Source organism: Rhinopithecus roxellana, chromosome 10 (assembly GCF_007565055.1).
Source record: "Rhinopithecus roxellana isolate Shanxi Qingling chromosome 10, ASM756505v1, whole genome shotgun sequence".
Classification (NCBI taxonomy): domain Eukaryota; kingdom Metazoa; phylum Chordata; class Mammalia; order Primates; family Cercopithecidae; genus Rhinopithecus; species Rhinopithecus roxellana.
This window is the reverse complement of record NC_044558.1, coordinates 101,102,456-101,127,476: the sequence shown is the minus strand read 5'-3', so window position 1 is coordinate 101,127,476 and position 25,021 is coordinate 101,102,456. Positions and strand designations below refer to the sequence as shown.

The 25,021-nt window shown below is 35.5% G+C and overlaps 1 protein-coding gene across 4 annotated transcripts in view; it reads right to left on the bottom strand.

The window, feature by feature from the left end:
- Positions 1-25,021, bottom strand: part of SLC41A2 (solute carrier family 41 member 2) — a 145,340-nt gene that overhangs the window by 36,895 nt on the left and 83,424 nt on the right. For all 4 annotated transcript variants that reach the window (XM_030939674.1, XM_030939673.1, XM_010357302.2 and 1 more), the window contains exons 7-10: positions 24,178-24,325; positions 18,814-18,893; positions 3,970-4,101; positions 2,589-2,737 (exon numbers count right to left, since the gene is read on the bottom strand). In XM_030939674.1, coding sequence (XP_030795534.1) covers positions 2,589-2,737; positions 3,970-4,101; positions 18,814-18,893; positions 24,178-24,325 — 509 coding nt within the window. The remainder of the gene's footprint in view (positions 1-2,588; positions 2,738-3,969; positions 4,102-18,813; positions 18,894-24,177; positions 24,326-25,021) is intronic.

The following is a 25,021-nucleotide window of genomic DNA, read 5'->3' as shown; positions in this document are numbered from 1 at the left end:
GAAGGTCAAGATCTTTTACCCAAACCTTAAAGAGGTGTGTGTGCATGTGCTTATGTGTATACTAGTGTCAGAACATGTAGATTTGATCTAAGAATTTACAACCTATTCTAAGCTATTCCATTAGAAAATGCACAATGTCAGGCTGCAAATGCAAAGATCTACTCTGGCGGATATCTGATTCTTGGGGGAAAAATGAAAAGCAAAGCCCATAAAAATTAAAGTTATAAAAGACACATAAGAAAATTCAATCAACAGTATAGTTTCCAGTTGTCATTCTGAACCAATGACACACCATTTATAATACTATCTTTTTTTTTTTTTTTTTTTTTTTTGAGATGGAGTCTCGCTCTGTCACCCAGGCTAGAGTGCAGTGGCATGATCTCGGCTCACTGCAACCTCCACCTCTCGGGTTCAAGGGATTCTCCTGCCTCAGCCTCCCGAGTAGCTGGGACTACAGGTGTGTGACACCACGCCTGGCTAATTTTTTATTTTTAGTAGAGACGGGGTTTCACCACCTTGGCCAGGCTGGTCTCAAACTCCTGACCTTGTGATCCACCCACCTCGGCCTCCCAAAGTGCTGGGATTATAGGCGTGAGCCACCACACCCGGCCTATAATACTATCTTTAATAACAACAACAATAGCATCATCTAACACTTACATGGCATCTACTATAAACACGCTTTATATAAGTAACTCATTTAATCCTCAAAGCAGCCTGTCTGGTAGATAGTACAACCTCTCCCATTTTACAGAGCGGGTAACTGAGACACAGAGAGACTAATAATTACTCTTTTCTCAATTCTAGTTATTCAACTTTCACTGGTGAGAATTTAGATCAGAGGTTTAAAAGGCATATAGGTACACAGTGGATATATGTTGAAACTTTTTAATAAATTAGAAAAATTACTTATATCCTTCATTGACTTAAGTGAAATGCTGCATGATAGTATGTTGGCACAGAACCATAAACATAAATGTCAAATAATCCATGAGGCTTAGAGGTAGAGTTGCAAATAGGAATATGCTCCAGCAATGGCTTGTTTATCAGCAAATCAAACACTAGTTTCTGAATATTTCCCCTGGGATTGAAGAATGCATCTTTTTCACAATAGTTACACAGAGAACAGCATCAAACATATATGACAATAAATGACCATATAATATACAGCAATAAAAGTAGCCATTTGCTATAAGTTTTGTCCCTACTGAACAGTAGAAAAATATTACTCCCCAGGTAGAGGTACTTGCTTTTTCTTTCAAACTCTGAAAGCACTTCATTTAGAGCTAAACTCAGTACTTACATTATAGTACATTATAATTCTTTGTTCATGTAGTGGCCTTCCCTCTAGACTATGAGACCTGAGTACGGAGTCTGAACTTATTCCTCCCGGGATTTAAAAGCCATCCCTCTATCTAGTAGCATGAAAGTTTACTGGATGAATAAATAAATTAATTATTCGATAGGTGACTGTCAGTAAAATCTAAGGCACTATGAAGCATAATAGACAAGTTAAAAATGTCAAGTTGTAAGGGTTTTGTTATTTTAAGAATAGATTCTAATTTCCCTTGTATTTAAGGCCTTTTCTACACCAGCCCTAATCAACCTTCTTAACTTTATCTTGTCTGTTAGATCCTAGATATGAATTATTTTACCTTGTACAAGCCCTGTGCTTTCTCACCTCTGTGTTTTAACTCAGTAATCTCCAAAAAGTTTTAGATTATGCAGCTCTCTCAGTATAAAATATTTGGTATACTTATTTAACATTGTGCTAAAATATATTTATTACTAAGCAAACACAAAAATAGAAGAAAGATACTTTAAACAAATGAAGTTTTAATCTTTTCTTCCTCCACATGATGCATTGCTCTATGTATATCCCACTTTGAAAATCACTGATTTATATCAAAAGAACAAATCTCATAGCATTTTGTGAGAATTAAATGAATCAATACATATAAAGCACTTATAATGCTTCTGAGCATATAGGAAACACTATAAACGCCAACTAATTTCATTATCATTATTTTCATCAATGTAGTTTCTTTTGAGTGGAATAATGTCTACATACCTACCTTCTACCCTCATTCCTACATGCTAAACTCCTTGAAAGTCAAATGATAAATGTTATCTCTTCAAAGAACTATTTGAATCCATCTCTTAAGGGATTAGGACTTACCTCACTGAAGAAGGTACCAAATCTACAAAGTTTAGCAAGAAGCTATGCCTAGGAAGCCAAAATAAAACTAGAACCATTGGTAAAAATTAAAGATGGGTTTACGGAAAATGAGGCAAATGCAAAGAGATATGATTATTAGCCCCATAGGAAAGAAAATACAAGAAAAGTAAATATAAGTCATAGTGAAAATAACTGACTCTATAATAAACAATGTTTACATGGGCCTAATAATATAAATATTGATGACTAACAAAAAATTGTTTATTGGTTTTAAGAAGATCAAATCAATATGAAGATGTTCAGTTGATTTTTGAGATGGTAAAATATGTCATGTGTTTTTAGATTTCCATAGCTGTACTTTTACAGCAGTCTCAGCATAAAAGAGGTTTCAAGAAGTTTTAACTCTTACCTGTAGCACAGCAGCAAATAAATACACTACTATGAAGATTATAGTTAAAGAAGTATGACCACTTTTCATCAAATGAATAGTGTAGAGGAAAATTAAATGTCCAGGAATCACTAAAAGCAGCAGAACTTGAGCAGACTTATTATTTACTCCTGTAATATAAAATGTAAAAGTAATTAAAACGAAATTATATTTTGGTTAATAATAGGTCATAGTTATTAAAATTTGAGGATTACTTTCTAGTTACTATACTTCATACTATCACATGAAATTTGATTGCCAAAAATAAATTTCAAGTAGTTACAATTCATTTCATTGTCTGAAATTTCCACTATATATGTTAATTAAATGAAAGGTGGTTGATAAAAACTTGCTATGAAGAACATCGGTCACACTTTAATATCTATCATAAAAACAGAGGGAAAACAAAAGAGAAAATATAAAGTTCTTAAAGTACAAGAATGTTTTCGTTTTACTAATTTCTTTAGACTTCTATCACTGGTATTAAAAGGGTAGCCATTTCTGATCTTCATTCATAGGTCAATAATCACCAGGCACTGTGGCTCACACCTGTAATCTCAGAGCTTTAGGAGGCCAAGGTGGGAGGACTGCTTGAGGCCAGGAGTTCAACACCAGCCTGGGCAACATAGTGAGACCTCATCTCTACAAAAAATAAAAAAATAAAAAATTAGCCAAGCAAGGTGGCTCGTGCCTATAGTCCCAGCTACTCAAAAGGCTGAGGTGGGAGGATCACCTGAGCCAGGAGTTTGAGGTGCAGTGAGCTGTGATGGTACTGCTACTCTCCAGCCTGTGCAACAGAGCAAAGCCCTGTCTCAACAACAACAAAATTTTTTTTAAAACAAAAGTCAATAATCACACTTATTTTCATCAGGGAAAAAAAAATGATAAGAATTGTGAGGTTTAAAATTATGGTCTTAGTTTTTTGGTGATCGTGTGCCTTTGTTTTTTCATAGTCACATAAATAATGCATCGTCCTTGAAACCGAGGTTATCCCTTCTCATCTGGTTTGTTTGAGATCAAATGCCTACATTTAGAAAGGCCAAAATAATAATATAGATAAGATAGTACATCTGCCTCCCAAAATCACCTGGCAATGATTCTTTTGTCTTTCACAAAATAAGGTTGCTCTTTCACAACTAATAAGCAAGATACCTCAGAAACAGGCATCAAAGAAACATTATACAAAGATCCTCAGCAACTGTAGAATTGATATTCACGCCTTTTCATTCACTGGGATTAGCTCTCAGAAATAGGAAAGTTGAGCAACTCTCACAAAACACATATTCAATAAATGTTGCCTGCCTATAATCTTAGAGAACAATAGGCCTTGATCTAAAATATGCAAAAATCCATAAGCACATACCTGGACCAAAGAAAGTTCTAAATGGGTAGTAACAACCTTTGGGTTCATCAGGCAATTCTCCCGGAATGCTATGTAAATGGAGGTAGGTAGAAATCCTGCTAGCCTGAATGGCCACCAAATTACCACCAATACCTGAAACACAAGGAAAAACAAAGTAGCAATCCTCATATTTTAAACAATTTGCATAAATTCAACCAAAAGCAACCCTCTTCATGTAACATTATGGGCCAATAAAACAAAATAAAGAGTTCTTCTGAAATGTTGATCTATTTAATGTTTAAGTAAACATTCCAAAGGCATAAAGCGATTGTTAGATAAGATTAATTCATTGTGTTTTCAAACTTCACTGTATGGTATGAAAGCAGACCAGAGCAGGTAATTTTTAAAAATCATTATCAAAACCAAGATATAAAATTAGGTACCAAGATCCTTCACATTTATCACCTTAATGACAGGGAAGATAAGCTAGACTTACTCAAATAGATAAGACTAGAAACTTTTCTTGTCAGTTTACTAAAGAAATTGGTTCAGAGCCACTAGAAAAAATACTCATTACCCTCTCATATAATCTGAAGCAGAAGAGTTGATGCCAGGATGTGAAATGAATTCCAAAGAGTGGTAAGCCCCTCCAAGGTAAGACAGGATACTCAAATGGTTTCTCCTTTTGCAGAGTATGGGAGAAAGAAGTTAAGCCATAAAAGTGAGTAAGAAGAAAACCGAACAATTCAAATTCTTAACTGCTGAGGGTAGGACTGCCTAAGATTGAGGAAAGAGCAAGAGAATCTCAAACCCCATCCCATGCCTTTCACTAAGAAACATCAGCAACTGACTGTTGGGAGAAGAGGAAGAGCACAGATAGTTAAACCTTCTAGGCTGCAGGCATATAGCCCTCCAAGCCTCACACTAAGCACAGGGTAGCCAGAGCATGCCTGAAAGTTGAGGTTAGTGGTGTGTTGAAGGTAATGATAATAACCACAAAAAACGAACCCAGTTCAAGTGCTGACTAGATTGACTCAATCCTCCATCCTAACGATGTAGCAGAAGAAAAGAACTCCTATTTCTAGGCAAAAATAATATTTATCTCAATCTCCAATGGTCTTGTATATATAATGTCCAGCATTCAATTAAAAAATTAAAAGACAGGAAAAAACAATAAAGAATATAAACCACTGGAGGAATTAAGAAGTCATCAGAGCCAGACCCAGAGATGAATCAGGTGTTGAAACCATCCAACAAGAAATTTAAAATAATTATAATTAATACGTTAAAGGATCTAGTGGAAAAGGTACACAAATATATTAAAAGACGGAGACATAAATTAAAAGTAAAAATACGGAAAAAGATATATCATGCAAACACTAAGAAAAAGAAAGTGAGAGTGACTATATCAATATCAGGGAAAAAAAAGGCATTCTAACAGGGAATATTACCAAGGATGAAGACGAACATTGAATAAAGTTTAAGAAGGTCAAGATGGCCGGTAGTAGTGGCTCCTGCCTGTAATCCCAGCACTTTGGGGGGCCGAGGTGGGTGGATCATGAGGTCAGGAGATCAAGACCATCCTGGCCAACATGGTGAAACCCTATGTCTACTAAAAAAACAGAAAAATTAGCTGGCTGTGGTGGCACGTGCCAGTAATCCCAGCTACCCTGGAGGCTGAGGCAGGTGAATCGCTTGAACCCCAGAGTTGGAGGTTGCAGTGAGCTGAGATCGCACCACTGCACTCCAGCCTGGTGACAGAGTAAGGCTCTGTCTCAAAAAAAAAAAAAAAAAAAAAAAAAAAAGTCAAGTCTTCAAAATACATCAAGCAAAAACTGGTAAATCTGAGAGGAAAAATAGACAGGTCTGTTTTTACACACAGATTTTACCACTGTATCTCATTCACTGAGTACACATATAGTAAGTGCTCGCTTAACATCATTGATAGATTCTTGGAAACAGACTATAAGCGAAATGACGTACAGCAACTCCTAGAATAGCATCATTCAATGTCATTATATTATAACATTGATGAGAAAAAAGTTGGTTTTGTTATGTATTGTTTCACCTCAAGTCACAGTTTTAATAACCTATTAACGATGTTAAGTGAGGACTTACTATATTTTAAAAATCAACAATGATATAGAAGACTTTAATAATACTATCAGTCAGTTTAATCTAAATTACATTTATAGAACATACTACCCAAAACAGCAGCATACATTTCACACATGCACTCGTGGAACATTAATGAAGACAGACCATATTGCAGGCGATAAGACAAGTCTCAATAAATTAGAAATGATTGGAACAAGCAATGTATGCTCTCTTTCCATAACAGAAAAGTAAGATATCTGAGGATTCCCCCAAATATCTGGAAAGTAAACAGTACATTTCTAAAAAACCCATAGTTTAAAGAAGAAAACACAAGGAAATTTCGAAAGTATTTTGAATTTACTACAAATGAAAACATAAAATATTGAGATATGTGGGAGGCACATAAAGCAGTACTTAGCAATCCATAGCATTACTTATATTAGGAAAGAAGAAAGCTTTCATATCAATGATCTAAGGCTCACATCTTAAGAACCAAGAAAAATAAACCACAAGAAAGCATAAGGAAGGAATAAAATAAGAACAGAAATCAATGAAATAGAAAATAAAAACAGCAGAGAAAAATAAATGAAACAAAAAGCTGGTTCTTCGAATAGATAAAAAAGAGATAGAAGACACAAATTCCAATATCAAGAATGAAAGAGACATCATCACTATAGACAGTGCGTGCATTAAAAGGATAATATAGGAATATAATAAACTTTAAAAATACTAAACAATTAGCAAATCAAATCCAGCAAAACATAAAATGTATATAATAATCAAATTTGATTTATCCTAGGAATGCAAGACTGATTTAGTAGTTGGAAAGAAACTAAAGCAACTCAGCACATTAACAAATAAATGCAGGAAAAAATAATATAATTGGATGAATAAATGCAGAATAATTTATAAAATTTTATATTTATCATTAACAACCCTTAGCAAACGAGGAATCAAGTAGGACTTCTTTAACTTGATAACCACACACCCACACGAAATCTGAGATATGACAAAGGAGGAACTGCAAATCAATAAATAGTGCTATAGACTTGTAATAAGTAGTGCTAAGATAATTATGGAATATGCCAAAAACCTATGCAATTTGATCCCCACTCTCATATCATGCACAAAAATAAATTCCACATTAATTAAACACATCATGCAAAAGAAAAACATATTAAGTTTTACAAGATGATACAGAATGGATCAAAAAGGATTTTTTAACAAAACAGATAAATTACACACCATAAAGGAAAAAGTTGACAAATCTGACTACAGTGTAATTAAAACCTTCTGTTCATCAAAAGACACCATACAGAAAGTGGAAAGACAAGCCACAGAGTGGAAGAATTTTTTTTCAACACATATAATTGTCAAAGGACTACTATCCAGAATATATAAAGAACTCCTACATGTAGAGAGAATCAGTAATTGCAGAAATGCGAATAAAAGCATAATAAATATCATTTCACACTCATCAGATTGGTAAAAACTTTTAGCCTAAAAACATCAACTATTTATAATGACGTGGAGCAATGAGAACTCTTACACAAAGCTAGCAAGAATGTCAACTGTTACAATCCCTTTTGAAAACATTTTGGCATTGTGTAATACAGTTGTTGAGGCCAAGTGCAGTGGCTCACACTTGTAATCTCAGCCCTTTGGGAAGCCGAGGCAGGAGGATCACTTGAGCCTTGGAGTTTGAAACCAGCCTGGGCAATATAGTGAAACTTTGTCTCTACTAAAAATAAAAAAAATTAGCTGGGTGTGGTGGTGCACACCTGTAGTTGCAGCTACTCAGAAGGCTGAGGCAGAAGGATGGCTTGAGCCCAAGAGATTAAGGCTGCAGTGAGCCATGGTCATGCCACTGCACTCCAGTCTGGGTGACAGAATAAGGCCCTGTCTTAAGTAAGTAAGTAAGTAAATAAATAAATAAAGTTGTTGATAGCCATATCCTACAATCTAGCAATTCCACTCTTAGACAAATACTCAAAGAAATGCCTACATAGGTACAACAGTTGAAAGAATGAGCTCTGAAAGAAGTATGAAATCAAGAGAACTTGACATCTTAAATTTATGAAGGACTCCATTTAAATCACACCAAAAACACTGGCGAAGGAGATTTCTGAACAAGAAGAATTAGAGAACAATTGCAACAGGATGTCTGAACCAGATGCTAAAAGTCGAAAGCTTTGATGATATCAGAGAGAATCAGAAAGCAGCAATCCTCTGGCCAGGTCTATTACCCACTGTTGATCCAAGTTACCTGGAAGCAAAATAGATTACCCTCCAAAAAAAAAGTGTGATGAAACTACCTTGTTTTTGTTTTGTTTTTATAATAGGATTATCTGACTTGTGCTAGATTATTAATTCTTTGCTTAATAATTTAGGATGTAATATTTAGGATCCAGTTTCTTACTAAGAAAAAACCGAGCTCTAGCAGCCTCCAAATCTAAGCAGTTTAATCTTGGGTATCCATAAGCATTATAGTCAGAAACAAAGATTGAGTAATTTTGTTCAAAGATATTTAGGTCAATATTACCTATATATCACCTATATATTGCCTGATACCTAGTGAAGTTTTGGCATTCACTGAATTCTAATAGTGTTAATTTGTTATTGTGGAATAAGAATTTAATATTTTTTAATTGCAGAAAAAAATGTAAGTACAGAAACAGGAAAAGTATGAGCTTCCCCCCTTCTAAGCTGAGAGGCTGATCACTTTTTGTGCCAATGACCAAAAATGAAGCAATTTAAACATTATAGTTTTAAGGCTGAAATTATAATGTCTTGATCTTAAACTAAATGTAGCTTCATGATTTCCTCATCACATCTCATTTAGTAAATAAAAAATTCATTAAAGCAAAGCTTAAGATAATTTAAAATGCAGTTCATCATAAACATTTCAAAATATGTATCCCAGGGAGTTCTGAAAAAATTTATAAGGGAAAATAAATTTCTTTAAAAATGTGTTTAAAAGTCACATGGACCAGACAGAATAATAAGGCACATAAATGCAGAGCTGTGTTCTCTGTAACATTCTGACTGTGGCTCAAACTATGTGGGTTTGAAAATCACCTCAGTCACTTGCTATGACTTCACTGATATTTAACTTCTTGGAGCTTCCATTTTCTAATCTGAAAATAAGGATAATTTAATATCTATCTAATAAGGATGCTGAGAGAATTAAATAAAATAATGCATACATGAAAGATGCTTAGCACAGTTTCTGGACATGGCAAAGGCTTAAAAATGTTAAATATTATTATCAATAATAATAAATTTATGTAAATAATGTGATTCTGACTTGGCGTTTTCTTAACTGTAGGTCCTGACATTTTCTGGACCATTCATCGGTCAGAGGATGTCCAGAAACTGTGTTGCTTTTCAATTCACAAGACTACTTTGTTTTAAAAAATATATACGAAAGAGAATAAATCATTTAGTGCCCATTTTATTTATTTATTTATTTATTTTTAGGGACAGGCTCTTGTTCTGTCTCACAGGATGGAGTGCAGATGCGCCATTATGGCTCACTGCAACGTCGTACTCCTGAGCTCAAGCAATCCTCCTGCCTTGGCCCCCTACACAGCTGGGACTACAGGTATGCATCACCACACCCAGCTAATTAAAAAAAATTTTTTTTTTAGAGATGGGGTCCCACTATGTTGCCCAGGCTAGTCTTGAACTCCTGGGCTCAAGCAATCCTCCTGCCTAGGCCTCCCAAAGCACTGGGATTCAGGCATGAGCCACCAAGCTTGGCTAGCACCCATATTTTAAATAATCAATTAAACAGCCTTCTGTTTACTCAATGAATTTTCCACTAGAAGTTAGAGGTGACTATCTTTTTAAAGTCTGGATTTTTCTAAATCTGAACTCACTTTCTAAAGAAAAGAATAGAGGCTGGTCCAATGGTAGTGGGTTATCAGAACTTATTCACAGTAGTGTTGCTACAGTTGGTATACGACTATCAACTGCTAAACTCACTGACGTTAAAAAATAAACAAACAACTAGACAGAACATTGAATAATTAGCATGTATTGGTACTCATCTGATAATAGCATATAAACAAGGCCAATAGTTTATACCTCTAAGTGAGGGTAAATGAAAATGTCTCAGAAATTGAAAGCGGCAAGAATATTTAACTATATAATGCAAGCATTTTCACAAAAAAGTTACTGGGTAAACCAATAAGGGGTAAATTAGCAAAAACAGCTTTGTAATCTTTCTCTTTATAGTCACTCAAAAGGAAAAGAATCTAATATCAAAAACTATACTTAATGTAAAGCAGAAGATTACATTCAGATATGTTTTTCAATGATGGATATTTTCCATAGGAATGCATAAATTGCATTCCTCTTCAGTTACTCTAGGGATTCTCTTGGGGGTGTGTTCTATGTGGTATTTTATTGGATATGGAATGCTTCAACGCAAACACAGACAGCATCTGCTATTAAGCCAAAGTATATCTGTTCTACAACTGCAACTTCCCTTGAATTGAGTTTGAAACAAAAAGCTACTAATGATTAATTGTAGCTCTCTTCTAAAACCCACAAATTTGTTGGTAAAACTTTATAAAACTGCTTTTATAATTTATTTGTTGCCATGTAACAAAGATAATGATAATAAATATAAATAAAGTCTTATAGATAAACAGCTTATCACCTTATCACCATTGTAGTCCAGGAAACACAGACATAACTGATGTTATAATTGTACCAAACTAAAAAGAAAATGAGAGACTTCAGAAAGACACTGATATCATTTTTCCAGATAAGGTGAATAACATTTTTAAGTAAACAACATAATTATTGAAGGGGCTAATTAAAGTTTTAGCCTCTCATGGTTTCATCATGATCATTGGTTATATTTTTAAACTATAACAAAATTATTACATTAGAATAGTTTTCTTTAATGTCAAAAAATACTTTCTTGCTATAATGACATACACTATGTTTCTACTAAAAGCTAGTCTGTCAACATTTCTTTCAAATTATTTAAAGTCTTCAGGGACTAATTGTGTTATTAAAGCCAATGGAGAGCATCTAAAGATAGTCTCACATAAGTTAAAAGTATTAGTAAAAACAACTTGTCAATACACTAATTAATATGCGAGATTCCTCAGTATCCACAAGACCAAATTTTAAGTGTCTGATGCTTGAATAAGCTCAGCTGATGAAATAAAGTTTGAAAGTAGGAAGAAATTATCAGTAGGTTCATCTAGGGACTGTTTTAAAATCCAAATTTATGTTTTGTTAAATTTAGAAATATATGTTTCCAGTAAATGTTTAGCACTAACGTCATGGAATATATTTCAAATTCTGTCAAGAATTCCTTTGCACATTCCGAAGGGAACCCAAAGCAAAAGTTCATTTTCTTAAGAAATAAATCTTTATAATCAACAGTATAATAAGTCTGGCCCCTTCCTACATCCCTACCTATTTTCGCCATCTCTACGTATCTCTGCATTTTCACCTGTTCTCCTCTCAAAACTTACCAGAACTCACATGCAGAAATTACTCTTTTAGTTTCAAGAAATGCAAAAAGATGGAGGAGAAATAGCTTCCATTTTTTAAAAATATTTTTAAGAAGAAATACATTGGAACACCCTTTTAGTGAAGACCTTTTTATTTAAACAAGGGTAGGCGTATTCACCTCCCTAGTCCCTAATGCATTACCTTTACCATTTCCCTCCTAACACACTTGTAGACAGGGTGGTAAACGGCTGACGAACTCTCTAACTTTTCTACTTCCTTTACCATAGATCATGCATTCTTTTTTAAATAAATTATGTATGTATGTATGTATTTAGAGAGGGTCTTGCTCTGTTGCCTAGGCTGGAATGCATGGTACAATCACAGCTCACTGCAGCCTTGATCTCCTGAATTCAAGTGATCCTCCCGCCTCAGCCTCCTGAGTAGCGGGGACTATGGGTGTGTGCCACCATGCCTGGCTGATTTTTCTTTTCTTTTTCTATTATTATTTTTTATTATTATTATTTTTTTTTAGTAGAAATGAGGTCTCACTATATTGCCTTGGCTGGTCTCAAACTCCTGAGCTCACACAATCCCACCTCCTTGGCCTCCCAAAGTGCTGGGGTTATAGAAGTGAACCAACATGCTCAGCTTAGATTATACATTCTTAACAGAGGTGAAAACTGGTTCTTGGGGGGAGAAAAAAAAGCACTCATTTTATTTATAAAGCCCATTTACACATACAGTACATAAATGGATAAAAAGTAGATGTGCAATATGAAAATTTCATGGGTAGGTACATTTAGAAAAAAATAAAAATGATTCAAATGGCTCCTTCAGAAGGTGATGATGAAAATAAAAGACAGAAAAACACTGCCTTAGATCAGCAATTCCCAACCAGTGTGCCTCAGATGGGCTACAGCTGTGTCAAGATACTATCCTCTAAGCTCTTGGCATATCAGGTACCTCTGGTTACAAATGGCTGCCTTCTCCACCCTAGGGTGCCATTCGAATATAATTTTTATGTGTGCTATGACATGAGAAACATTAGAAAACACTGTCCTAGAGAAATGAATCTCTCTACTTTCTTGGGACAACTGAGGCTGTCAGTTGTAAGGTCCTTGTTCATCTTAGTCTCTATTCCCTCGCCCATATCTGTGTATTTCCACCTGTCTTTCTTCAGGACTCCTTTTCTTACCACATTGAAATAAGGAGTTATCCTTTCTTTCCAAGGCTACTGTGTGGTCCATCACTTCATGGGCCTTGCTCCCTCATTATTCACCATCTCTCATGCATCCTTGATCTTTCCTTCTCTATTACTCCTTTGCCTCCTTCTGGAATTCCAAGTGTTATTCTAATTCTTTTCTTTTCACTGTCAATCATTTAATATGAAGTCTAAAAGTGCTACTTCTAAGATGTTTATTGTTTTATACTATTTAATAAATGCAAAAATAACATTTATAAACATATGTAAGTTATAAAGACTTATACTACAAAAAAAACACCCATGTACCCACCACCCCGTTTAAGAAAAGGAATGCATTATCTTTAGATTTGAAGTGCCCTCTGTACTCTTCCCTAATCTCATATCCTTCCTTCCCTATCAGAGTGACTATATTTGTGTTTTTTATTCTCTTGCTTTTCTCTGTGTTATTACCACACACATGTATATTCCTAAATACTATATAATTTGGTTTTACATACCCTTGAACTTTATATAAATGGAACAATTTATCATATAAGTTTCTGAGATTCATCCTTGCTCTTCTGGGACATGTAATTTATACATTTTTATTGTTAATAACATTCTATTATAAGACTGTACTTTCATTTATCTAGTCTGCTACTCAACAAAACTGACCTCTCAAATGACTTCCTGGTCACTGAATAAACAGTCCCTCTTGATTTCTTCTTGGCTACAATAACACAGCTTTCATCCTCCTTCTAACCAACGCATCTCTAATTCAGAAGTTATTTCAAGAGCAGATAAAAATAGACAGGATAAGGGAGAGGAAGTATGCGATTGGGGATGTCTTGTTTGGGACACTGGGTAGCTAACACCACTAACTGACACAGGAAACACCAAAGGGCAGGTTTGAGGGGAAGAGGATAAGTTCAGTTAGAAGTTTCATATGTTCCATGTAGAAATATCCAATTGAAAGTATGGATCTAGAAAGGAACAGATGTGTCAAGACTAGGGATAAAGCCATGAAATGAAGCCACATGACAAGGACAAGTTGTTCTCAAACTTTTGCATGTATCAAAATCAACTGATGAGTTCTACCTCAGAGCTGCTGATTCAGGCTTAAGAATTTGCATTTCTAATGAGATCCCAGGTGATATTGCTGGTCTGGGGACCACACTTCAAAAATCTCTGGATGAGACAATATTGCCCATAAAGAAGGTTAAACACTAAGAATAGGAGCTCAAGAGCAGGGACTTGAAGAATATAAAGAGGCAGGTAGAAAGAAGGAACCAGTGAAGGAAAATGAAAAAGAATTTTCAGAGACGGGATGAGAATGGTAGGATTGCAAAAAGGGTATAGTAAATAGTATTAAACAACTGAATAGAATGAAGACTGAAAATAAGTCATTGGATAAAGTAATTAGGAGGTCACTGGAGAGCTTAGTAAAAGCAGTTTTGTACAGTGAGAAGGAAGAAAAAATACTATAATGAGTTGAAAAAATACAGACTATACTTGGGAAAGTTTGACTGTAGAGAGTAGGAGAGAGAACAGAAGCTTGAGAAGGCAGAGCACTATGGGAAAAGTGACTTGGGATAAAAGACTTGTGCATGTTTGTAAGCTAAAGGGAAAAGATGTAAGAGAGGAAGACACGGGAGATACCAGAAAAGTTAAAATAATTGATGGAGTAAGGCTCCTGTTGGAGTTGTAATGGAATAGTATCCAGGGCACAGGTGAACTAGTCGGTCCTGGGCAAAAGAATCAGCTCTTCTGAGATAGGGGTGAAAGAAGTTAAAAATAGACATTGTTAGAGATAAGAATAGAGGTGAAGGGAAAGGAGAGAGAAGCATGCTGGGAGAGACATGCCTAAAGCCTCTATTTTCTCTGTAAGCCTGCCCTACAACAAACATTAAAGGAATTTCTTCAGGCAGAAGGAAAATAACACCAGATAAAAACCTGCATCTACACAAAGGAAAGAGTGCTGGAAATATAACTTTATATGAGAAAACATAAAAGATATATTTTTTTCATTTTTAGTCTCTTTAAAAATAACTGAAGCAAAAAATAATAACAATATATTATAGGATTTACTACAAAGTAAAATGTATTTCAAAAAAGAGCACATAAGAAAGAGGAGTGGTAATTCAAGTAGAGTGACATAAGCTTCTTATCCTATATGTAAAGTGGTTCATTATTGTTTTAAAGTAGACTGTGATAAAAAAAAGATATAAGCCCTAGATCAATGGTTCTCAAAGTGTGGTCTAGGGGGTCTGAGGAAGGCTAAATGTAGAAATCCCAACACCTAGCTAACAGAAGTACCAGAAAGAGAGACTCACATATATGTTAGCATGATAAAGGCTTTAAGAAATCCTGTAGTAAACAAGTTTGTTTAACTTAATGTTTACCAAATTTGATTGACCAAAGAACTCACTTTTCAAGTTATACTTATTAACATCTCACAGAACTGGTGTTACCAAGAAATATATTTTGGAAAATGCCACTAGTTCTGAAAGACATTAATAAATATTAAAAGATATTCTAGTCACAATATGAACACAGATATGCCTTACTTTAAATAATGTATGCATTCTTGTAGCTAATAAAACATAAATACGCATATTTTGAGGAAAAAAATCATAGGCTTTAGAATAGACCTAATCTGGGCTTCAATCATGACTGACCACTTACAAGGTAAGAGACCTTAGACAACTTACTGATCTTATTGTGAGGATTATATGACATAACATGTATAAAAGAAACCTGTGAGTTACCCGGTACTTAGTGGTAGGTACTCACTAAACAGCAGACAATGATGATGATAGTGATGAAGATAAATAAGGGTCCTCTAAATAGTACATTCCCCAACACATTTTAAATGAAATTCAATTCTCAAGCATTCCATCTTCTTTCAGGAACATAGAATAAACCATTTCTATTAATGTTTTTTAAAGAGTGGAATTTATAAATTCATGGTGTACCACCATGCCCAGCTAATTTTTATATTTTTTGTGCAGACAGGCTTTGTTCGTGTTGCCCAGGCTGGTTTCAAACTCATGAGCTCAAGCAATTCACCTGCCTTGGGCTCCCAAAGTGCTGATAGCCAACTAACAGGTTTACTTACTGAGAAGCTAAAAATACATTACTATGAATATCACGCAATGCCACGGCACAGACATCCAAGGAGGGCATTTCAGTGAAGCTCTACAATTGTTTCTTATGTAAGGTAAAACAACTGAAATATGCATTAAAGTCTTATAATAAAAGGGTTATTGTAATTTAAGTTAAATGTCTTACTGAAATGTTGTTTAATATAGCTCTAACAGTCATTATGAGTAATGTTTATGCTAATGAACTCATCCATTAATATTCACAGAAGAGGATCTGAAGAGGTGGGAGGAAAGCAGTAGTTATTCCAGGCAGTGAAAATTAGATGAATCTTTGTGGGGACAATATAAAAACCTAGCTAGAATAATAATGAAAAAATTGTACGTGTCTTTGGGAAACAATGAGTCCAACCATGTACAGAGGGCCTTGAAAGTTAGGTAGAAAAATTCAAATTTGATTTGATAGGCAGGGATAAAAAAGCCACTGTTTATTACATGGGTCTTAGGACCCGTGTAATAAAAACAATGTTTAAGAATGACTAGGCTATTAGTGACACTTAATTTGCATCAAATAGAGAGTGAGTCAGGAAGCCTACTTTATTACTTGAATGATGGCCATATTGAGACATTAGGCTACAAGGGTAAGACATGCTTGTTATATAAATAAATGAGTGAGCAAGTGAACTGTGTTGAAGGGCAAGTAGACAATGGCTTGGTCATTTTTCAGTCAAAGAGGATGAAGGACCAGGTTGAAATAGATGGTCCCACAATTTTATGTGTGGGCAATGGGGAGAATGGAGGCACGAAGAGAGAGACCTATAGGGAAAATGTGTTCACTGATATTCTAAAGAGATATAAAAATTAAAATATTCAGTAGAAATTTTAGATATGAAATTAGATTTTGAAGAACTTGCCTTTATATGTCATATATATATTTTATATATATACATATATACATTTTTTTTGAGACAAGGTCTTGCTCTGCTGCCCAGGCTGGAGTGCAGTAGTGTGATCTTGGCTCACTGCAACCTCTGCCTCCCTCCCAGGCTCAGGAGATCCTCTTGCTTCAGTCTCCCACGTACCTGGGACTACAGGCGTGTCCCACCATGCCTGGCTATTTTTATATTTTTTGTGCAGACAGGGTTTGGTCATGTTGCCCAGGCTGGTCTCAAACTCATGAGCTCAAGTGATCCACTTGCCTTGGCCTCGCAAAGTGCTGGGATTACAGGGATGAGCCACCATGCCCGACTGACATATTTTCTTTTTACATAGATATGCAAAGTAAATTACACTAAATATGTAGTATATCCTGGGACATGTTTTTCCCCAAGTAGAATTACTGCTTAAACTGCATTGGTCTAGGCTATACTTAAAATCTACTTTAGAGTTCAATAATGAGAACACATGGACACAGGGAGGAGAATATCACACAACGGGGCCTGTCAGGTCGGGGGCAAAGGGAGGGAGAGCATTAGGACAAATAACTCATGCACACGGGGCTTAAAAACTAGATGACGGGTTGATAGGTGCAGCAAACCACCATGGCACATGTATACCTATGTATCAAACCTGCACGTTCTGCACGTGTATCCCAAAACTTAAAGTAAAAAAAAAAAAAATCCACTTTAATGACAGCCACCCCAGAAGCTGGTAGACTGGATTAAAATGATCTTATTAAATGTAATTCATACATAAATGTCTGTGAATTTAAGTATTATAATTCCCATTTCATAGATAACAAAAAAATATATGACAGAATTTTTTTTTTTTTTTTTATTATACTTTAAGTTCTAGGGTACATGTGCATAACGTGCAGGTTTCTTACATATGTATACCTGTGCCATGTTGGTGTGCTGCACCCATCAACTCGTCAGCACCCATCAAGTCATCATTTATATCATGTATAACTCCCAATGCCATCCCTCCCCCCTCCCCCCTCCCCATGATAGGCCCCAGTGTGTGATGTTCCCCTTCCCGAGTACAAGTTTCCTCATTGTTCAGTTCCCACCTATGAGTGAGAACATGCGGTGTTTGGTTTTCTCTTCTTGTGATAGTTTGCTAAGAATGATGGTTTCCAGCTGCATCCATGTCCCTACAAAGGACGCAAACTCATCCTTTTTTATGGCTGCATAGTATTCCATGGTGTATATGTGCCACATTTTCTTAATCCAGTCTGTCACAGATTGACATTTGGGTTGATTCCAAGTCTTTGCTATTGTGAATAGTGCCGCAATAAACATACGTGTGCATGTGATATGACAGATTTTTAAAGGGATCAGCTGAGGACCAGCATATTTTTCTCTTTAATTTTTTTTTTTTTTTTTAAGACAGGGTCTCACTCTGTTTCCCAGGCTAGCATGCAGTGGCTAACTGCAGCCTCTAACTCCTGGGCTCAAGCAATTCTCCTGCCTCAGCCTCCTGAGGACACACCTGGGAATACAGGTGTGTGCCACCACACCTGGCTAAGTTTTGAATTTTTTATAGAGATGGGGGTCTCACTATGTTGCCCTGCCCTCAAGCTCCCAACCTCAAGCGACCCTCCTATTGAGGCCTCCCAAAGCACTGGGATTGCAGCCATGAGCCACTGTGCCCACCCCAGATTTTAATGAACTGAATGGACTCAAGCAATGTTTAAACCCAGCTGTCTCTAATTTATCCACAAAAATTGACAAAAGGAACAACAGAACAATATATGATAGCAGATAATCCCAATGTAAATAATAAACAAAATCTGAAATGTATTTTGCCACATTAATCTTAAGTCAGGTATCCCTGACTCTCAAACTAGTAGTTCATGATAAGATTAAGAAAGAGGACTTTTCAGAAATGTATTCCACCTACTGAGATCTGGGAACATCATTTTCACCGTGAGCAACAACTTACGGTTGGAGGGAGAATGGCTGGATAGGAGTACAGACCTCTTGAATCTGAGCCCTAAGACTCCTAATAGTACCTAAGAGTATACAAGATTTGATATTATCAGGAAACAGTGTATCTAATTCTTACCATTAATAACTGGCGTGTAAACAACAATCCCAACCAAGTTTGGGTCAGATACAGTTGTGTCCAGAATAAGGCCTCCAATGCTGAAAGAGATAAATTTATACAATTTAGAGAAGAGGAAAGAGAATATACTTCAAGTTATTCTGTACATACAGACACCCCTCCTTTTTAAAATAAAATATTCACACATTTTAAAGATAGAGCAAAAAGAAAAATATTCAAAGTAAAAATCAATGTCAACAGTAAAATGTTGAAAATAAAACATGGCATAAGCTCTAGCCCCAAATTTCAGAATTCTGATGTCTAAGATATGCGACTTGTGAAAAGAAAAAGCATATGCTTTAAATGCATTAAAATGTCGTGAACAGCGTACAAGAAATTATTAACCATGTCTATTTCTGGGGGTGAGGGTGACAGGGGACTGACGGTCATTTTATATTCTTCTGTGCTTATTAATTTTTTAAAACCATGCCATTGATCACTCTCATAATTTAAAAAATAATTTTAAAAAGAGTATGTTTTCATATTTGAAATAAATAAGGCATAAAATAAGTTATTTTTATTGTGTTAAAACTAGATATTGTTAGGATGTGTCTTATTACTGGCAAATTAAAATAATGAGTTATTGCTACAGAAAGAGCTGATCTTGAGAACAGAAATCTGGAAAACTAACATATCGTTATATGGTAGCAAGCCGCATACTCTCAATGTGTCAGTGGAACTTGGAGACTTTTTTAAGTTTCCAAGGCCATTATCAAATGGTTAACATCAGTTTCTGGGTCTATGTAGTATAAAACATTGCCAGTCCTAATATTCCATGGGATCCTGTGCCCAAATCTTCCAGAAAAATGCCATCCACATTACAACAAAATGAACTACATGCTGTCACAGAATGGGATTGATTGTCAAAATAGCAGATCAAATGTTCTTACCTGATAGCTAACATTAAAAAAGTATCAAATCTTTATCATTTTAATTCTTTAGTAAATAAATGAATTATGTCTTAATATGCCTAAACTGTAGGCGTTCTCATTAAAGAGGTACACTGTAGAGCCCCAAAATAGTCCTCTTTAGAAATATTTTAACATTTTAAGCCCTAATTAAAAGAACAAAGTACATATTTCAAGAACAAACTAGTTATGAGTCAAAAAATAAACCTCTCTGACAGAATATATAGATCCTGTTGTGGATATAACATAACAACAATTGCTAAAAATACATTTTTTAAGATTCCTGTTAAGCCCAGTGATAAAAGTTACTACAGAAAAAATTAGAAAAGACAAAATGAATAAAGTAAAAACCAACCCTAGTTACATCATTGAGTTACACTGTTAGTATGCTGTTATATAGGCTTCTAGACATTTTTTACTTACATATTTTGTTACTTATTTAAATTGACAATAAAAATTGCATATATTTATCCTATACAACATGTTTTGAAATATGTATATATTGTGGAATGACTAAATTGAGCTAATTAACTTATGCATTACTTGACATACTTATTTTTTGTGGTGAGAACACCTAAAATCTCTTGGCAATTTTGATGAATACAATACACCGTTATAAACTATCATCACCATGTTGTACAATAAATCTCTTGAACATGTTCCTCTAACCAAAATTTTTAATCCATTGACCGACATCTCCACAACCCAGCGTTTTTACTATATACGTTTTTTTAAATAAAAATTAAATGATAAAAGCAGTTTTATTTGCTTTTATTAAATTTTATTTTTATCATGCAGACGTATGTCATTAAAAAAGTAAAAGTACAGCCGGCATGGTGGCTCATGCCTGTAATCCCAGCACTCTGGGAGGCTGAAGTGAGAGGATTGCTTGAGACCAGCAGTTTAAGACCAGTCAGGTCAACACAGCGAGACCCTGTCTCTACAAAAGAGTAAAAATATTAGCTGGGTGGGTGCATGCCTGTAGTCCCAGCTGCTCAAGAAACTGAGGCAGGAGGCCTGTTTGAGCCTAGGATGTTTGAGCCTAGGAGTTTGAGGCTGCAATGAACTACAATCAAGCCACTGTGCTTCAGCTGGGGAAACACGGCAAGACACAATCTCTTAAAAAAAAAAAAAAAAAGAAAGAGAGGTATGTAAAAGTACCATGAAGTTTATAATAAAACAATAGTCCCTAGCCCCACCTCCAGGTCCTTCTCTCTACTAGAAATTCTTTTTAACTTCTTTAGTAGTTTCTTCTGGCATTTAATTTTTCTAAATAACATGCTTATAATTTGAAATTTTAGACATTTAGCAAATGACTTCCTACTATGGCAGATGAGTATTTGACCTCTCTTACACTTCCCTCCCCACTTTGATCCCTTCCCAAATCCCTTCCTCCTCCCATCCTGCTAATCTGGTTATAATTTCTGGTGAAATACTTAGGGTTGACTTTATTATAACAATGGAAATTTCATTATTCATAGCTGAGCCAGAGTGTATTATTAGATATCTTCACTTACACTTTTTGTTTTGCCTCATATTTTTCTTCACTTTTTAGGTACCTATTACTAATTCAGTTTCACATGTGTAACTAAGTTTATGAAGTACCTTTCAATGCAGTCAAACTCATCAATTCTACTTTTCTTTTTTTTTCTTAGAGACCTCCCTCCTTAAGCCCCTGTCCTCCTGCCAATCCGGATGGTTGCCTGTCTAGGCCTGATGCACAGCTGTCATCCTGTACCTTCCCTCCAATACCTCCTTGGATCTTGGTCTATGTACTATAACAAAATCCCAGTATTTTGTGGGATCCTGTTGCCTGAATCCTCCAGGAAAAAAAGCAATCTACATTACAGAAAAATGAACCACATGCTGCCACAGAATAGATTTCTTCTTTCCTGTATCATCTTTGATTTATTTCCTAATTTTGAAAGACCACACCTCCTTTCAGCTTTATACAAAAGGGTAGAGGGGCAGTAAATTCCATGAGATTCTGCCTGTCTGAAAATTTCTTTAGTCTTCTCTTACACGTGATTGATACTGTGACTATATTTTATGTTCAAAATAATTTTCTCTCAGAATTTCAAAGAAATCATTTTAGTGTTGCTATGGGACATAATTCTGGTTCCCAGTGCTTCATATGTAACTTATTTTTTCTCTGGAAACATCTGAGATTCATGATGATATGCTTTGATTTGGGTCCCTCCTACTTTAATTTATTGCACTGGGTACTTAGCGGGCCCTTTCCATCATGAAGCTCGTGATTTTCTGTTCTGGGAATTTTCTTGTATTATTTATTTGATAATTTTCTCTCCTTATCGTTCACCTCCTATTGTCTATCTCTTTGCTTCATGGTTTGCTTTTCAGGAGGGTTCCTCTACTGTAACTTCGAACTTTTCTACAGAATTTGTTTGTTTCTGCTATTTATGTATTTTTTAATTCCCAAGAGCTCTTAATGTTTTTCAGATATTCTTTTGCATTCTGTTCCTCTATTATGAATATTATGCAATAGCTATTATGTAATAACTTCTCTTATTTATCTGAGGATACTGATAAGAGTTTTCTGAAAGTACTGATGATACTTTCCTTATCATTTTTTTTTTTCTGTCTTTTATGTTAGAGGCCTTTATGAAATGTCGAGCAATCCTTTACTGGCTGCCCCTGTTTAAGGGGCACCGCAAGGCATACTTGGAGCTCTCTGTGTACATGGGCAGAGTTTGTCAGCAAGTGGGACTCACGGAAGACAATCAGGTGGGTTTGCAGCTCTTTCATTAAAGGACTCACAAGGGTTAGTATCTGCAGGTCTGATCTTTTGTGCTGGTAAGTTTCCCCAGACAGGAATTATCTAATTTTTTTGCCTGGGGGTAAAAGGCTGTCTCCCAGCATTATACAAAGAAAAGGAAGTGGGATAGGGTTCTCATTGTTTAGTGTGTAGACTTTTGCTTAGTCTTGCTATTTTTCATACAGTACTTAAGCCACATCCTCACATGTACATGTGTTTTTGAATCCAGAACCTCTCCGATTTAGCCTCTTGAGAGGTTATTCTTATCTTCTGCTAAGGTGTGAGGGGACAGTCACACAGGTGCTAAAGCTGGAGAAAGATTTTGGGGATCTAGTTGCTCCTTACCTAAACTTTCAACCAATCTTCTTCATTGAAGCTTTCAGATGTACTTGATGGCTTTAATTCCTCTTTCTGGGTTTCTGAGGCTTGCTTCTGATAGTTAGGTTTCAGCTTTTTTCATTCTGCTCATTCAGTTAATAGCTCTTCATCTGATTCCTATCTTCCTAACATTGTCAAATCGCTCACCTGCTGCCCTCTTTGCTCCCCTTCTATCTTGGTGGTTTTATAGCATTTTTATTCTCTTACTGTCCTTTTAGTAGTTTCAGGAAGGAAAAGAAATGTTTCTTAACCTACCATGTTTAGTAGGAAACTCATACTCTTTTCTAGGTTGTTCTTTTCATCAGATGTATAATAAACATCTTTCCATAGCAATAGAAATGCTACAACGTTATTGGCCGGGCGCGGTGGCTCAAGCCTGTAATCCCAGCACTTTGGGAGGCCGAGACGGGCGGATCACGAGGTCAGGAGATCGAGACCATCCTGGCTAACACGGTGAAACCCCGTCTCTACTAAAAATACAAAAACTAGCCGGGCGAGGTGGCGGGCGCCTGTAATCCCAGCTACTCGGGAGGCTGAGGCAGGAGAATGGCGTAAACCCGGGAGGCGGAGCTTGCAGTGAGCTGAGATCTGGCCACTGCACTCCAGTCCGGGCGACAGAGCGAGACTCCGCCTCAAAAAAAAAAAAAAAAAAAAAGAAATGCTACAACGTTATTTTAATGGCTGATATTCCATTCTGTGACTATATAATAATTTATCTGATCAATACCACATTGCAAGACCTTTATGTTGTCCTATTTATTTTTGTTATTAAAAACTCTGGGGTGATGAGGATGCTTGCGGCTAAATCTTTTACATACGTCCTTAATTACATCTTGAGGTCATCAGAGTCCTAGATATGGAAGTAGCCAATGGAATATACATTTCTAAGGCTTTATGATATTTATCTGAGCAACTTAATACTCAGAGTAAGTAATGTCCTTGTCAGGTTAACACACACATACACACACAAAGACAAACACCACTAAATTTTACTCAGTCTGGTAAGGCTTTGGTTGGAGAGAAGTTTGAAACTGGTAGCCAAATGAGGTTCTTTATGTCTACAGATTTCATTAATAATGCCTGTCATTCAGATCCCTTGTTATAATACCTGGGAGAATAATGAATTGGCTATATAAAATAATTAACCTAAGAAATAAAAACAGGCAATTCATTTGTTTTAATATGCATGTACATATATGCTTATAGAAGACACACACAGACAGACAGACACATACACACACACACACATATTTTAATACTAACCTACTTATAACCATAGCTGTTATGACAGGCTCCCAGCCTGAGTGGAGAACTGTTCTTGTGGCTGGATGTTTGGCAGCTATTATAATCCAAATAGGAGTTAGAGCCAAGAAAAATACACCAACTAATGGAGAAATGTAGTAATAGGTCTCTAAAATTAAAAAAAAAAAAAGAGAGAGAGAGACAACATTTAAATCTCTCTTCTGTGTAGCAGATCTAAATTATCAAAGTTTACTAGAAGGTATGACACTATCAAACATATTAACATGCTATACATTTTCTATAAACTTCAAACAAATTTATAACTGTAGATAAGGCAAAAATATTAAACAATGTAACTGAAAAGTAACACATTAATTGAACAAACATTTATTAAAATAGTTACATGATCTACATGGAAATAGCATAAAAACAATAACAAGAAGAAGAACAATAACAGTAAAAGGGCTAACATTCATTGGGCTCCTACTATACACCAAGTACTATGCTAAATGCTTTACATTCATCATCTCATTTCACCGTCCCCAGCCATATAAAATAGATACTGTCATTTCTATTTTATGAAGAAACCGAAGCTTAGAAACTTAAGAATTCCGTGAGGAAATAGGGAGAGCTGGAAGAAAATATGTATCTGACACCAAAGTTAGTGCTCTTAACTTTAAAGGTAAATAGGATATTGTTTTTGTCCATAGAGAACTTACAGTACGGGCATTCCATAAAATATTGGCTGTCTACTGATAATAGATATCCAAGCTCCAAAACGAAATAGAAAAACTAGGTTTGATTCTCAATTCATATTTAATTGTAAATCTCCCTAGGGTTAAAAGTTGCATATCCCTTATTGAAA